Source organism: Silurus aristotelis (assembly GCF_946808225.1).
Source record: "Silurus aristotelis genome assembly, chromosome: 13".
Taxonomy (NCBI): domain Eukaryota; kingdom Metazoa; phylum Chordata; class Actinopteri; order Siluriformes; family Siluridae; genus Silurus; species Silurus aristotelis.
Genome location: NC_139586.1, coordinates 11,015,732 through 11,033,231, shown reverse-complemented (window position 1 = coordinate 11,033,231; position 17,500 = coordinate 11,015,732). Strand labels below are relative to the sequence as shown.

The 17,500-nt window shown below is 39.9% G+C and overlaps 1 protein-coding gene across 3 annotated transcripts in view; it reads right to left on the bottom strand.

Annotated features, from left to right (window-relative positions):
* The window catches only part of rras2 (RAS related 2), a 36,192-nt gene that overhangs the window by 9,664 nt on the left and 9,028 nt on the right, over positions 1-17,500 (bottom strand). For all 3 annotated transcript variants that reach the window (XM_083558647.1, XM_083558649.1, XM_083558648.1), the window contains exon 2: positions 5,366-5,453. In XM_083558647.1, the coding sequence (XP_083414773.1) occupies positions 5,366-5,453 (88 nt within the window). The remainder of the gene's footprint in view (positions 1-5,365; positions 5,454-17,500) is intronic.

Genomic DNA, 17,500 nt, shown 5'->3' with positions numbered 1-17,500 from the left:
TATAAATGATCAATTGAGATCAGACGCAGAGTGTCTCATCTCTCTCACCTGACAGAGATTGGATTTATGAATAATTAAGTGGGATCAGACACAGAGTGTCTCGTCTCTCTCACCTGACAGAGATTCGATTTATGAATAATTAAGTGGGATCAGACGCAGAGTGTCTATCTCTTACCTGACAGAGATTGGATTTATGAATAATTAATTAAGATCAGACGCAGAGTGTCTCATCTCTCTAACCTGAAAGAGATTGGATTTATGAATAATTAAGTGGGATCAGACGCAGAGTGTCTCGTCTCTCTCACCTGACAGAGATTGGATTTATAAATAATTAAGTGGGATCAGACGCAGAGTGTCTCGTCTGTCTCACCTGACAGTTTGGATTTATGAATAATCAATTGAGATCAGACGCAGAGTGTCTCATCTCTCTCACCTGACAGAGATTGGATTTATGAATAATTAAGTGGGATCAGACACAGAGTGTCTCGTCTCTCTCACCTGACAGAGATTGGATTTATGAATAATTAAGTGGGATCAGACGCAGAGTGTCTCGTCTCTCTCACCTGATAGATTGGATTAATGAATAATTAAGTGGGATCAGACGCAGAGTGTCTCATCTCTCTCACCTGACAGAGATTGGATTTATGAATAATAAAGTGGGATCAGATGCAGAGTGTCTATCTCTTACCTGACAGAGATTGGATTTATGAATAATTAATTGAGATCAGACGCAGAGTGTCTCATCTCTCTCACCTGACAGATTGGATTTATGAATAATTAAGTGGGATCAGACGCAGAGTGTCTCGTCTGTCTCACCTGACAGATTGGATTTATGAATAATTAAGTGGGATCAGACCAAGAGTGTCTCTCTCTTACCTGACAGAGATTGGATTTATGAATGATCAACTGAGATCAGACGCAGAGTGTCTCATCTCTCTTACCTGACAGAGATTGGATTTATGAATAATTAAGTGGGATCAGACGCAGAGTGTCTATCTCTTACCTGACAGAGATTGGATTTATGAATAATTAATTAAGATCAGACGCAGAGTGTCTCATCTCTCTAACCTGAAAGAGATTGGATTTATGAATAATTAAGTGGGATCAGACGCAGAGTGTCTCGTCTCTCTCACCTGACAGAGATTGGATTTATAAATAATTAATTGAGATCAGACGCAGAGTGTCTCATCTCTCTCACCTGACAGATTGGATTTATGAATAATTAAGTGGGATCAGACGCAGAGTGTCTCGTCTGTCTCACCTGACAGATTGGATTTATGAATAATTAAGTGGGATCAGACCAAGAGTGTCTCTCTCTTACCTGACAGAGATTGGATTTATGAATGATCAACTGAGATCAGACGCAGAGTGTCTCATCTCTCTCACCTGACAGAGATTGGATTTATGAATAATTAAGTGGGATCAGACGCAGAGTGTCTCATCTCTCTAACCTGACAGAGATTGGATTTATGAATAATTAAGTGGGATCAGACGCAGAGTGTCTCGTCTCTCTCACCTGACAGAGATTGGATTTATAAATAATTAAGTGGGATCAGACGCAGAGTGTCTCGTCTGTCTCACCTGACAGATTGGATTTATGAATAATTAAGTGGGATCAGACCAAGAGTGTCTCTCTCTTACCTGACAGAGATTGGATTTATTAATAACTAAGTGGGATCAGACGCAGAGTGTCTCGTCTCTCTCACCTGACAGAGATTGGATTTATGAATAATTAACTGGGATCAGACGCAGAGTGTCTCATCTCTCTCACCTGACAGAGATTAAATTTATGAATAATCAATTGAGATCAGACGCAGAGTGTCTCATCTCTCTCACCTGACAGAGATTGGATTTATAAATAATTAAGTGGGATCAGACGCAGAGTGTCTCATCTCTCTCACCTGACAGAGATTGGATTTATGAATAATCAATTGAGATCAGACGCAAAGTGTCTCGTCTCTCTCACCTGACAGAGAATGGATTTATGAATAATTAAGTGGGATCAGACACAGAGTGTCTCGTCTCTCTCACCTGACAGAGATTGGATTTATGAATAATTAAGTGGGATCAGACGCAGAGTGTCTCGTCTCTCTCACCTGACAGATTGGATTTATGAATAATTAAGTGGGATCAGACGCAGAGTGTCTCGTCTCTCTCACCTGACAGAGATTGGATTTATGAATAATTAAGTGAGATCAGACGCAGAGTGTCTCGTCTCTCTTGGCTGCAGATCTAAACTCAAAACAGCACAAACAAGTAACTTCATTGAGCTGCTGTTGTAGATTTAAACACACAATGACAGATGAATTCATGTTAAGGGATTGTGTGTGTATAAATGCATTTATTGTGTGTGTGAACGATTTTCTTGGTTTCATGGATGAAATAAAATGTATAAACACTCAGTGGTTAAGGCTCTGGGTTACTGATCGGGAGGTTCAAGCCTCAGTATGACCAAGCTGTCACTGTTGTTTTCTTGTTGCCCTTAACCCTCTGTGCTCCAGGGGCGCTGTACCACGACTGACCCTGCACACTGACCCCAGCTTCCTAATATCGCTGAGAAAGCGATATGCAAAGAAAGAATAGCATTGTGTGGTAATGTACGTGACAAGTTAATGGCTCTTTACTGGTTTGCTCATTAGGGACAAACTTAAAATTTTTTGGAACAAACTTATACATTCTTTATTACTGCTTTATCCCTGTAAAGCTGCTTTGAGACAATATCCATTGTTAAAAGTGCTATACAAATAAAAATAAATTGAATTAAATATGTATGAAATAATTTCCAATAGTCTATCCTCTTCATTTCATAGTTTTTTTCTCTCGGGTGCACTGCAGCAAGTAATGTCTGTTAAGGTTAGAGTTTCTATCCAATCAGATTTCAGCCGTCACATCACATGTTGTCATCATCAACAGAATCTGGCTGCCTTGATCTTTCACCGTCAGCACTGTGGGCTCTTGCAGCTTACAGTTCATGCTGCTTGAAGGCTGTTGCTTTAATCAATCATATTGCAAGTTTGTGACACTGATGCCATCTGGAAGGCATCCTATCGGCATTTTCATGTCCTTTGATTGAAGGGCACTAGTCAGAGCTCACAAACCACATCTGTAGCCACCTGCACAAGCTCAAATATATTCACGTGGATTTAATAGATGTTTTTTTTTACAAGACGGACTTCCAAGAAAAGCTGGACATCGCAAGCAACACAGTTCAAAACAGTTGTTACGCTTTTTTATGAACTACTTATTCCTGTATGTATACTACTTGTGTTTTCTTTCTCGTAGAACTTGCACAAAACACATGTTTCCCTTCATTTTACAGAAAACCCGGAGTCGTTTTAAGTGGGTAATATTGGATGCCTTTGTTAGATGATCTATGATGCAGCTGTGGCTGCAGTGAAAGGAGACTTGTTGAATTGTGTTCATTTGGTATCTTGCTTTTGTAATGGCACTCATTCTCACTGTATAAAATATCTGTCTGTAATACTGCGTTTCTCTATAATATAAATGGTTTCTATTATAATTGTATTAATTGATTCAGGCAGTGCACTGCTGAAGTCCTAGGTGTGAAATGCATGGGCCACTATTGTAATTATCTGTTACAGTCAAATTTGCATCAATAGCTTTTTTTCTTCTCAGCATGCAGTGTGTAATGTCTCTGAACATTAATAGACTACATCAAAAAACAACACGGATTCACCCAGACAGTACCACGTTTCAATTCTGCCTGAACTGAACACAGAAGCAGTCCCTGATGAGATGACCCTGTTACTGGCATGCTGCTGCGTGGTTCCAGTAACACCTGACGTGCATGTTTGTGTGTGTGTGTGTGTGTGTGTGTGTGTGTGTGTATGTGTGTGTGTGTAGAGCGCTCTCAAGGTGTTGCAGTGAGAAACACGAGACAGTTTGTATTTCCCTCTCTGTGTGACTGCTGCAAGTCAGTTTATTAAGAGCTGAATTTCCACTTAACCTGTAAGGTTGTGGTATAACGCACGCACGCACACAATATATACACACACACACGCATGCTAACACACTCGTGTTACAGAGCTGAGAGACGAGGTTACTGAGTTTAATCAATGCTGCCTGCATTTTCATGTCCACAGAGAGCTGCTTTTGGGAAAGAGACAGATTCCAGACACAGCTCCAGCGGAATAATGAATTTCATCCTCGACGTGGCTCAAACGCTCACGCTCCCACATCACTGTGCTGCGCCGTGCCTTTTAATCAAACAACGAAATGACATAAGAGCTATTTTTCATTGTTGCCGAAAGGATGCACGGAGTGCCCAGTCGTTATGTAGTGGAAATCCGTTGGAGTGAGTTTAGTGGCTCGTTGAAGCAACACTACAATAGAAACATTGACAGGTTGTTGTTTTTTTTTTTTTTTTTTTTATTAGTACATTTTGATATTTAATCATCTACAGCCACTGACAAAGGGATACCCACTGTGATATGGAAAAGTATTTGCCCCTTCCTGATTTTTTATTTATTTATTTTTTTGCATATTTTGTCAGACATAAATGATTCAGATCATCAAGCAAATTAAGTGCAAAATTTATGGTTCCATTAATTATGGCAAGTGATCTAGGTGCTGAAGCTGCAAAACAGCCACAGACCATCACACTACCACCACAATGTTTCACTGTTATGTTGATCTATTTATGTAATGCTGTGTTTTAGATGCAACCGGATGCACACCTTCCAGTGTCAACAGAATATTTGTCTAAATGTCTGGGGGATAATCAAGATGTTTTTTGGCAAATATGCAACAAGCCTTTTCGTACTCTTTGGTCAGCAGTGGCTTTTGCCTTTGAACTCTCCTATGGATGCCATTTTTTAACTGAGGCAAGTAAGTTCAAATGTTGTTCTGGGTTTTTTGTGTGTAACACACAAACTTCATACACAAATACACACTACACGTGCTGTACACAGTACACATGGTGTAATATATACACACTTAACACACACTCTATGCAAGCTGTAACACTCTATAAGCACAGTGCAATACAAAACTATACACACACACACACACACACACACACACACAACTATACATACAGAGTAACACACATTCTGTATGCATAAAGTAATACACACATACACTGTACACACACTGTAATACCCATACACAGTACACATGATTTAAAACACAAACAGTGTAATAAAGTAAAAAATATATAAACTATACACACACTGTACACGCAATGTAACACACACGCGCTGTGAAGACTTGTGAAGACTTTTTTACTAACAGATGAGGCGGCTGTGGTGTAACAGGAACAGCTCGCTCAAATTTTTGCCCATGTTTAGTCTTTATGTGTTTGTGTTTAGTGTGTTTGTGTTTGTGTGTGCGCATGTCTACTCACTGTCAAGCCGTGCCGGTCTCTCATCGATCACACACTGCTTAGTGTATGAGTCCTCAATCGTGGGATCATAATCAGTGACAAAGTAGGACTGAAGAGAAGAGAGAGAGAACAGAAGCACAATTTAGAAAAAAATTTAACTCTTAACATGCATAAGACACCTTTACACAGCGGGGAGAATCAGTTGGGTCATGTGATAAAATGTCCCCCAAGCTCTTGATGACCTGCAAGTCACTAAATGAGGGATTACTGACAACAAAGACGTGTTTAAAGAACAGAAAAACTGACTCTTGTGTTTGTGGGGTAAACAGTGAAAAGTCTCATGTGTCAACAGAGGCACAGATCACATCGACAGTCTGTGTCCCGGAGATCAGGACACTCAGCTTTCACCTCCACTGTCCCCCCCATCACCCACCCAAGCACACACACACATATACAAAATCCAACTTCCACTCCTTATATCTAAAAACATAGCACTGAAGCTTAACTGAAACATTCTCCATATTTCCCAGCATCACTGAGAGGAAATCTCACTTCCCCCTGCCGCATTTTAAACACACCCCGAGTGAATTTGTTTGCATTGCATACATTCCACTGGGAAGAAAAGCAGATATATATATATATATATAGAGAGAGAGAGGGGGGGGGGGGTGTAAATGTGTGTGTATGTCTCTCTTTCTCTTTCTCTCTCTCTCCCTCTCTCTCTACATTTATCATTTCCTCGCTCTAGAACACGTGTACACAGACGTTCTCTGTATGCAGTGTGTAAACATCCACATTACATCCACTCGGACATTTTTAGTAAGCCAACAGCAGTGTACACACACACACACACACACACACACACACACACACACACACAAAACATGGTTATGTAGTTTAGAATATGAAGAGAAACAATATGATGATGAAAAGTGCTTTAAAACACACACACGGTCACCCACACACTCATGAAGGGCAAGTTTTATAAAAATAATTATAATAATATTATTACGTCATACTGAAATATCAGATGTTATTTATTTTTTAAGTGACTTAGTGAATTGAAACAGTCCACCCTGCAAAATAAGCACCCTTCGCCCACCCTGTGCCTGCCAACCCACACAAACTGAGTTTGTGAGTTGCTCCGCCCCTAACACCTAAACACTTTTTTTAATGAAAAAAATATCACAAAAAAATTGTTTAATATGGTGTGTGTGTGTGTGTGTGTGTGTGTGTGTGTGTGTGTGTGTGTGTGTGTGTGTGTGTGTAAGAGAGATATAATGAAAATGAAAAAGAGAAAGATAGAGAGACTTGGTGCTAGTAAACAAGGGTCACTGACTAAAGAGCATTTGCCAGTTTCCATGACAACGGTGTGAGTGTGATGGAAAGGAAAGTAAAGCAGGCCGTCCTCTCCAAGCGGAAAAGTGAAAAAGTCCAGGAGGAAGCTCCACCCACACCACATGGCAGCCAGCCAGCAAGGCATTCTGGGTAACAATTATGTCACAGGGAAGACATTCCCATCCACCCAGTCCACACACACATACACACACACACTGACTGAATGGTGACTGCTGAATCCACTTAGTTCTCTCACTTACATCGTTCTCCCTTCGAGAATTAACCTGCACTCTTCCTCAGTGCGCACACACACACACACACACACACACACACACAGCTGTGGCTCCAGATGTGCAGGCTGCTCATCGACACACCCGTCTGTGTAATCAGATCGAACAGTACTGCAGCGTTACAGTGGATTTTTCTGGATGGTACATGGCGTCCTGTTTGAGATTATTATCAGTGGAGCGTGCACTGTACACGTCCATGTGAACAAGCTGTTACTATGGAAACGAGAACGTATCGGAACGAGCGCATTAATAGTAAACCTGCACTAGTGTCAGACATGCTGTTATAAAGAAATCATCAACAACTGACCAATCAGAGTCCAGGATTCAAAGAGTGGCATAAAAATTAAGTAATGAACAACTCAGGCAGAAAACACACACGACATGTACACAATGTGTGTGTGAGTTATTTCCTCTCAGGTCACGGACCTTTCTCAGCTGTTTGTCATTTTCGGTGTGTGTGTGTGTGTGTGTGTGTGTGTGTGTGTGTGTGTGTGTGTGTGTGTGTGTGTTTTTGCGTGCAGGTTTGTGGACAGAAGCTGTATTTAGCTGACAGGTGTATGGCTCTAAGTCAGGGTCAAAAGTTAAAGCCACGCACACACACACACACACACACACACACACACACACACACACACACACACACACAGCTCCGTGCTCATACACACTGAAAGTGACATATTTAGCAGAGAATTGGGATAAAAAATTAAATAAAATACAGATAAAGTTGTTTACCTTTAATAACTCATGTTTACATATTTAGCCTTCCTGTGTCTCTCTTTACAGCACATTTAGAATTTCCCAAACAGACCTGATAGGAGAACTCGATCCATGATCTTAATCATCGCAAAAGGTTTTTTTTGGAAACTTTTTGGAAATATAGCATTGTGCTAGCCTGATAGACGCTATATCCAGCTGTATATGCTAGCACTTAAACTCTGTATAGTGCTTTGCTAGCTTTGTAAATTGCGCATAGAAGCTCTGGGCTCGTCCGACACCTATATGTTCATTTTGTTTGAACATATTCATTATTCATTCACTGTGAGACAGCAAGTTCTTTTATGTTTCTTTATTCATCTCAATGCTAGTTCTTTAGTATTTTATATTTCTAATACATTTGCATGAAAGAGATCAATCATAGGTCTTGTGTCTTTGGTTGACGCTCCAGTCCGCACCTCACACTGATACAACCAGGTGTTAAGATGCCAGAGTCGTGCTTAAAGAGGGACATTCATTTATTAATGGTAAAAGGGGCTTTGTACTTGTCAAATGTACATTATAACATAGTGAGATTCTTTGTTTTCGTTTTCCAGCGCTGTTAAGAAGCTGGGGTCAGAGCGCAGGGTCAGCCATGATACAGCGCCCCTGAAGCACTGAGGGGTATGGCATTGCAAAAGGGCCCAAAAGTGGCAGTTAGGTGATAGTGGGGCTTGAACCCTCAACCTTTCAAGTAGAACCCAGAGCCTTAACCACTGAGCTACCAGTACATATGAGATGTGAAAAGCAGGAAGATGTGTGATAGACAGGTATGTAGTCTAATTCTTGGGAATTTTTACAGATACACCGATACACACATTCCCAGGAAAGTCTTGATAAGTAATTCATTTACATCAAACAGTGTGGTGTGTGAAGAAAAAGAGAAAATACATTTCTGGAAAATATTCAGAAACACAGGAGCTGGGACACATTCCAAAAGATAAAAACATAAAAAATTCCTCAAAACCCACTGTGTTTGACATCAGGTGTAAACATATACAAGGGAGAAGTAGCTTAGTGGTTAAGCTGTTGGCCTTATGATCAGAAGTTCAAATCCCAGCACCACTAATCTGCCTCTGATGTGCCCTTTAACAAGGCCTTTAACCCTCAACTGCTCGGGGTGTAAATGAGATAATTGTAAGTCGCTCTGGATAATGGCGTCTGCCAAATGCTATAAATGTGAGTGTACATGATAATAACACACTTATATTACGCAGCAAAGTCTGAACATCAGCCGCTGGACACAAGAACCTGCTGAAAGAGATCATATCACTCATAGTAAAGGAGATGAATAAAGATCTGTTCAATGCTGGCTTTTTATGTCCGTTTGCGTGCCGTCTGTTCCGGGATGTGGGAGCATGATTAAACGACGGATGTTGATGTGGATGATGTCAGTGGATGACGAGTGGGATGTGAACACACTCATACACCGAGCTCCTGAACATGTTACGCAGCATGACTACGCTTCCTGGAAGCTCCTCATGAGATCACTATTCACTGTAAATGCTGACAAGTACAACTGGGTGAATGTGGAGCGTTTAGCATTAAGGAGCCTTGTGCTATATAGCTTCGCTCATGGCAACACTAGAGAAGGTGGTGGTGAGTTAAGTCGCTAGTTAAACATGCTAATAAGCTAGTGATTATTAGCATAATTATTATAATGAAGTATAGATACAAACAGGGCATGTTTTGGGGGTTAGTATTCACAATGACCTGTGATTAACACATTAATTAACATGCAGTCATTTTGTTTCCACTCATGTGTCTCTGCTGAACTTCACAAGACTCAGTTCACACATCGTCTCAGCTTCCTGCAGACACGCCCACTATTCCCATGAGCTCATGCTCAGGGCGGAAAGGTCAGGGATTTAACAATAACAATATGAAGTTGGGGAGCAAAAACCTAAGACCAGCTGAATGCTGATTTACCTCAGGAAAAACGTCTCTCTCTGAGACAATCCTCAAAAACGGGACGGCGAACACAGAAACAAACCTTCAAACCTCTTTGTCTTCTCCTTCTCCTGTGTGTGAGAAAAAACCTGAGTAGCCTTGGCTTTCCAGACAAAGATCTTGTGGAGTAACTCAAACTAGAAACACTATTCATTATAATACAGCCTCTGATTAGTCAGGAAACACGGTACATAGTAACACACACACCATCTCACACACACACACACACACACACACACACACACACACACACACACACACACACACACACAAACACACACAGAAGAGCTTCACACACAACCCGACACACACACACCAGCATCTCATATACAGGACACTGCAGTGTGTGTAAACTGCTCAAAGCCTGAAGATACCCATCACGTGTTCACTTAGAGCATGGATCTGTACATACTATTTTGCATGTTCCAGTCCTGATCGTAGAAGAAACAAGCGCTGATCTGATCTGTGTGTGTGTGTGTGTGTGTGTGTGTGTGTGTGTGTGTGTGTGTGTGTGTGTGTGTGTATATTGTGTTTGTAAGATGTGTGTGAATAAAAACTTCACTCCCTGATACAATGCTGCATGTGTCAAAGATGTGGAGGTGTTGTGATGGAACATGAAACTAATTCTGGTGAGACAAGTCATTAAAGGAATTTAGTAGGAAGTTCCATGTGAATCGGGTTCTTTACGAGCTCCAGGTAGAAGTCTATGTTGATGAGAACCAGAATGAATCTGGAGCAATCTTCACTGTCTCATTTCTTTAACAGAAACTGATGATTCCCAGAAAAGAAAACCATGTATTGTTCATATTTATTGAATACTTTTCATAATACTCGTTTTTAACATAAACAGTTAAGTGAGAAAATTAAAAGAGGACAAATGTCTGTAGACTGAAGTGATTGAGGAATGAAGGAGCTGGAGGCTGATCAGGTCCTCATGAGAACATGCTGAACGTGAGTGAAACAGTGTTCTGAAAAGTGAGCGATGTTGAATTTGTTCTTCGTCACATTAAGTCTTATAGGTTTTACCTATAAAAAAAAGTGAATATGAGCATCTCAGTAAAATACTGTCTGATAGTTTCAATCTTTTAATCCCACAGTCTGAACCTTAGTTCTGAATAAATGACCGTGAATTGCTGTGAATTGTGAAGGTGAAGTTTTAGAGTAAACGGAGTTCAGGAGGAGCTGCAGGTAAACGATGTACATCATCACTTCAAACAGCCTGCTCATAAACCTAAAGCACAAAGTCATGGTTCCTACTGAGATTAAAGGAGTAAGAGGGTTACTGAAAGACCTCCAGCTCTGTTCCTGCAGACCCAGTGGCATTAACCTTCAATCGTTTGTGCCCAAAGAGCAGCTGAAACCAAACAACAGTTCCTCTTAGAACTCACCCGGAGGCCTGAAAAAAAGAGTCACGTCCACTGATAACATCACACTGATCACATTAGTGACTGATTACATCGCTGCACAATTGACTAATAACATGCCCATTCTTCTTACTGGTCACATGGCTAACAACATCACTGACTGTTTACATGGCCACTATACTGACTGATTACATGACCACACCATAGACTGGAAACATGGCCACTTTACTCTCTTGTCATTTGTCCACACTACTGACTTGTCACATGACCACACCAATGACTGATCACATCACAATACTACTGACTGATCACATGGCTATGGCACTGGTTGATCATATCGCCAGTCCAAAGACTGATCACATGACCATGCCACTTACTGATTACACGGCCACACCATTGACGGATAGCAGGGCCAGTCTACTGACTGAACACATGGCCCCATCACTGGCTGATCACATGACCAGGCTGCTGACTAATTACATGGCCACTAGAGCCTGTATTTAACATTTCTAGAGAAATGCTCTATATATTGATGGGGAACTTCCCTGTGTGTGAGCAGCATCTGAAAAGACACACACAGGGTACAATTTTACACTTTTTTTTTTCTATTCTGCTTTCTCACGTGATGTTCTTAGAAACGCCACCAAACCACAGACACCTCATTACACCTGACCGGAGCAGTGTGCGTGTTGCTCTGGCTATTAATAGCTTTACAGTCAATTCTGTTTTAGACTTTTTTGTATAACAGCGGTTTCCACTAAACATCTACAAAACCAGAACTCTGTCTTCAATACAAGAAATATGAGGAGGTGTTCCTCTCAGTAACAGAACTGTTCTGTTCCTCTGTTCCTGAACTTCCCCTATCGTGATCATGCCTTTGGGGAAGGTGAATAAAGTCATGTGATGGTGGTCGACTATGCCATTTGTGTGTGTGTGTGTGTGTGTGTGTGTGTGTGTGTGTGTGTGTGTGTGTGTGTGTGTGTGTGTGTGTGTGTGTTTGTGTGTGTGTATATGTGTGTGTATATGTGTGTGTATATGTGTGTGTATATGTGTGTGTTTGTTATTTGTTATTATTGTATTTAACAGACCCTCAACGCCATATTATGAATTTCTTGGTGAATGTCTGGACTGAGCCTCATGCCTGCTTGTTTCTTTAGACAAGGCACCAATTGTTGGATACTTTAATATTGATTTTAATAATCAAGCAGCTGTGTCCATACTACATTCAGCAGGGATTAATCAGAATGTAAAAAAGTGGTCATATTCATACTGGTAGCCACACTCTTCACCTACTCGCTACATTTTTCTGAATGTATTTTCTGTTTCATCATATACATCAGTAAAAAGACCTGTAGATAATATTGATATAGCTTTCTTTCATCTGTAAATGTTTGCTAAGATAATATATATGCCATTACATGATGCTTTTGTTGATGATGTTCCTGCTTTTGTTAGATATGATTATTATAACGCCTTACACAACTGTGCTTTCTGACTCTATGTGCCTGAGCTTCTCTTCTGAGAAATCAGATCAAATCAAATGAAAATTGGATGAGGTCATGCGTTAGCAGATATTCAGGATCCAGGATTTGGAGTGAGAGAAAGACAGGAACATATTCTCCTGATGACACACAATTAGGTATTTAACATTCATCCAAAAAACCTATAGAGTAGCTGCATTCAGACTCTTTTACGTGCTCAGAAGGAGGACTGCTTTGTTCCAGATTTAACTGATATTCAGATGAATGCGCTCTGCACTTGGCCCTGTGACAGAAACGCAGCTCTGTTACCGTTTTAGGCCTCGGAGCACTCATACAGCACAAACCCTATTACAGCGCCAGACTGAGCCTCATAAATAAGCAGTAATGGCCTCCGAGTCACAGCAGAGTGGCTGTCCTTACAAGACCTCCACTGTGGCACCAAGACAAGAAAAGATACAGGTACAGGCTTAATGAAGACAGAAGGTGGTATGATATGAAGACAGTAAGTGGTACAGTCTGAATTAAGATAACAGGTGGTATAGTCTGAATTATGACAGAAGATAATACAGTTCGAATAAGGCCAGGAGATAATACAGTCTAACTGAATACAGGAGTTAATACAGATGATCCAAAAGAAAACAGGAGATAATACATACCGAATGAAAACAGGAGATGGTATGGTCTGAATAAAGAAGGATTTGGTATGATCTGAATGAAGACAGGAGATGCTACAGTCCAAATAAAATGAGGAAATGTTACAGTCTGAATGGGAAAGGAGGTCAGACAGTATAAAGAAGGTTATTCAGTTCGAATAAGACAGGAGATGGTACGGTCCATCTCCTCATATGAGCTCATATGACTTCAGCGAATTGTTTGAATACTGCATTTTCAGTTCATTTCCTGCGAACACTAGAAGATTCCTCTGTGAGATCTCAGAGGTGAAGCAGTTCTAAACATCCACATGGTGTGAAGTGTTTTCTTCCAGAAGTTTAAAACGGATGATCAGACACCGCCTTCATCCAGAGAGCGAGGTTCTGATCTACACCGCACTTCTACAGCTGCTGGGATTCAGCACAAACTTCAGCTCAGTTCAAACCAAAACATATCTATCTATCTATCTATCTATCTATCTATCTATCTATCTATCTATCTATCTATCTATCTATCTATCTATCTATCTGTCTATCCATCTGTCTATCATCTATCTATCATCTATCAATCATCTATCAATCATCTATCATCTATCTATCATCTATCTATCATCTATCTATCATCTATCTATCTATCTATCTATCTATCTATCTATCTATCTATCTATCTATCTATCTATCTATCTATCTATGTTTTAGTCTTTCCCACTCTCTCTCTCTCTCTCTCTCTCTCTCTCTCTCTCTCTCTCTCTCTCTCTCTCTCTCTCTCTCTCTCTCTCTCAGAATGTGTGTAAGAATAAATGCTGATCATAAAGTGTCTCCTGAAGCAGTTTCTTTATAAAGAGCATCTAAGGAAAGTAGATTTATTCACTTAGTTGCTAAAATTGTACTTTTATTACAGGTACAGCTTAGTGACACCTGATTGGCCATAAGGCCACCGCTAGAATTTCACCTCATAGTGAACAGCAACAGGAAAACTAAGCACAGGATATACGAGGTTTCGCTTTGCTGTTGTTTGGTACTGATGAAGTGCAGGATGAAGAAAGTTAGTGTTCAGTTGCATATTTACTGCAACAAAACTGATCCGTGAGAGAAATCCTGGAAAACCTATGTGTGTGCGTGTGTGTGTGTGTGTGTGTGTGTGTGTGTGTGTGTGTGTGTGTGTGTGTGTGTGTGTGTGTGTGTGTGTGTGTGTGAGAGAGTGTGTGTCTATAAGAGTCTGATCATCTGATCTACAGCTTAAACAAAGCACACAGTGAGGCAGTATCTCTAAAACATGTATCTGAAAGCGATCAAACAGAGCAACTCTGAGACCTGCTGTCATCATTAGCATTATTGTTAGCATTAGCATGCTTCTGTCATAAAGCTGCCATGTGACTGTTCTCGTCCTCGAGCAAACTAGACTTGATGAAAACCTGCTTTGTGTCATTGCTCTAAGTGTTAGGGAACTCTGATCTAGTCTTATCCAGTAAAAGCCACAACTAATCTAAAATATAGTGGAATAATGTGCAAAGACTAAAAATATATATTTTTAAATGTATTTAGAAAATTACAGCTCCCTCTGCTTATCATCATCTCAGAAGAAGCACACATCTAACATTAAAGCACAGAAATCTCAGAATCAGAGTTTTATACAGATGTTTTACAGGGGAAAAAATTACACAATTTATTTTAATAAACAGATACAGGTTTCACCATCCTTCACAACTTCCTCAACTCATCCATTCACTCCTCCATCCTTCATTCCTCCATTCTTCAGTTCCAAAACCTTTACTTCTCTCTTTGCCACACCATCATTTACTCTTCCACCTTTCACTCCTCTATTATTCACTTCTCCTTCATTCAATCCTCCATTCTATACTTTCCTGTCTTTTACTCCTCCATCCTTCATTTCTATATTATCCACTTCCCAGTCCTTTACTTCTCCATTCTCCATCTTTTACTCCTCTTTTGCCACAATATCCTTCATTCCTCTACCCTTCACTGCTCCATTGTCCAGTTCTCTATTTTTCATGTCTCTCCAATATTCACACTATTCTTCACTCCTTCATCCTTACATACTATATATATATATATATATATATATATATATATATATATATATATATATATATATATATATATATATATAAATATATATATATATTATTATTATTAATAATGCGTTAACGCAAATCATTTAAACTGCATTAATTTTATCAACGCACAATTAATATAGTGCGCATTTCTGTTTGACCGTTTTATTAAAAATATAAATAAATAAATAAATATATAATATAAGGGGGCAAAATTAAAGCCTTCAAAGTAACACAACAATTATTTACGACGTCCTTTCTTTACTCAGGTAAAAAAAAAAAAAAATCCACCACCAAAGTAATTTTTATTCCCTAAACATTTGTTTTACTGATGCGCAAGTCTTAAATCGAGCACCAAAATCCAGCATGGTGCACACATACTTTAAAACATTTGCAGAAATATTGTGTCTTCATACTCTATGTCAGTTTGGTTTCACTAATAATAAACATACATTTGCATAAAGCATCCATATTTGTCCATGCCCCATGTTTATTAGAGTATCAAAAACTTGAGAACTTGAAAATGTAAGGTACATTTAGAACAGATGAAAATGTGCGATTACCTTGCAATTAATCGTGAGTTAACTCATGGCAATCATGCGATTAATCACAATTAAATATTTTAATGAATTGACAGCTCGCTCTCTCTCTCTCTCTCTCTCTCTCTCTATATATATATATATGTGTGTGTGTGTGTGTGTGTGTGTGTGTGTGTGTGTGTGTGTGTGTGTGTGTGTGTTTTTTCACTTTAATTTTGAGTGTCCAGACCTCCATGGGTTAATAAATTTAATTTTCATTGATAACTTTTGTGTGATTTTGTTGATATAGGCCTCCTTACTCTACATTACTATGGGACATTAACAATTTTGTTGCTGAATGAGCACAAATACACAAGAAAAGTGAAGGATATTATAAGGGTAAATGTTGAATAGGAAGTTTAAAAAGCACATGCAAATCTTATGGTCAGGTGTCCACAAACGTTTGTTCATATCGTGTAGTTCAGTGTGTGTGTGAGTGAGAGAGAGTGTGTGTGAAGATGTTATTAGATGGATGTGACCATCCAGAGACGTACCAGCGCCATTTGGATCCCACCTCATGTGGAGTTTGGACATTGGACCTCTTTGAGTGTTTAAAGGCTCTGGTATGAAGAAGCTGGTGTTGGATCTGTGATGATCGCAAATGTTGAGCTATTTTATGAGTTGCTCAGTAGCTCCTGGTTCTATAACCTCAAATGACTGTAAAAGACTATAGAAAGATATTACTCATAATCTTACACTCCAGTGCTCATGTTAGTTCTCACTCTCCAGTGTTCTGTATTGTTTAATGATTTATAATCACACTCTTGATGTCACCCAAATGAGGATGGTTCCCCTTTTGAGTCTGGTTCCTCTCAAGGTTTCTTCCTCATAACATCTAAGGGAGTTTTTCCTCGCCACAGTCCTAATGGCTGTTCATCAGGGATAAATAAAATCGTTCACCTTAATTTTTTAATTCTGTTAAGCTGCTTTGAGACAATGTCCGTTGTGAAAAGCGCTATAGAAATAAACCTGACTTGACTTGACTATTTGTATATTCTTACACAGTTCATTTAAATCAATCCGCCAAACGTGAGGAGCTGTTCTTTAAATATATATTGCGCAACAAATATATCTATTTTTTGCTGTAAGTGCATTAAAGTGTTTTTTGGCTGTAAAAGACGTTAGTGTGATGGTGGAGGTGTGAGCTCGGTGTGCACATCAGACAAGTAAACAGGATATCTTAGACGCAGACACACTGAGCACACCAAAGCCACAAGATGCACGATTCGGAGGCAAACGCAGACGAGAGACCAACGTGGGTGTAGCGAACACACAGCACGTAAACACGCCTTGTGGAAAGTATGTCCTCATGCGCACACACACACACACGACACATTGTACACACACTACATCCTCCACACACATCTTTCCTTTTTTCCTAACACACAAGCACACTAAAGAGATAGGAGTGTGCAGCCCAAATCCTTCACATCAGTAAACACGGAACCCGTTCGCATCCTTCCAATGTACTGACTGAGAGCAGAAGTGCAGGAGCTGCGCGTCCTATTTCCAAGAAAGTTTACCAAGCCCTGGAGAGCAGAGTGTGTATCCGGTACAAAGCTGTGTATGAACACTGTGGTGTACAGGAAGCAAATCCACAACAATGGAGTTAGGCTTTAAGGCCTACGTCGAGGTTCAGGACTAATGGAGTATTTTTAAACACGTGGGTGGAGAACC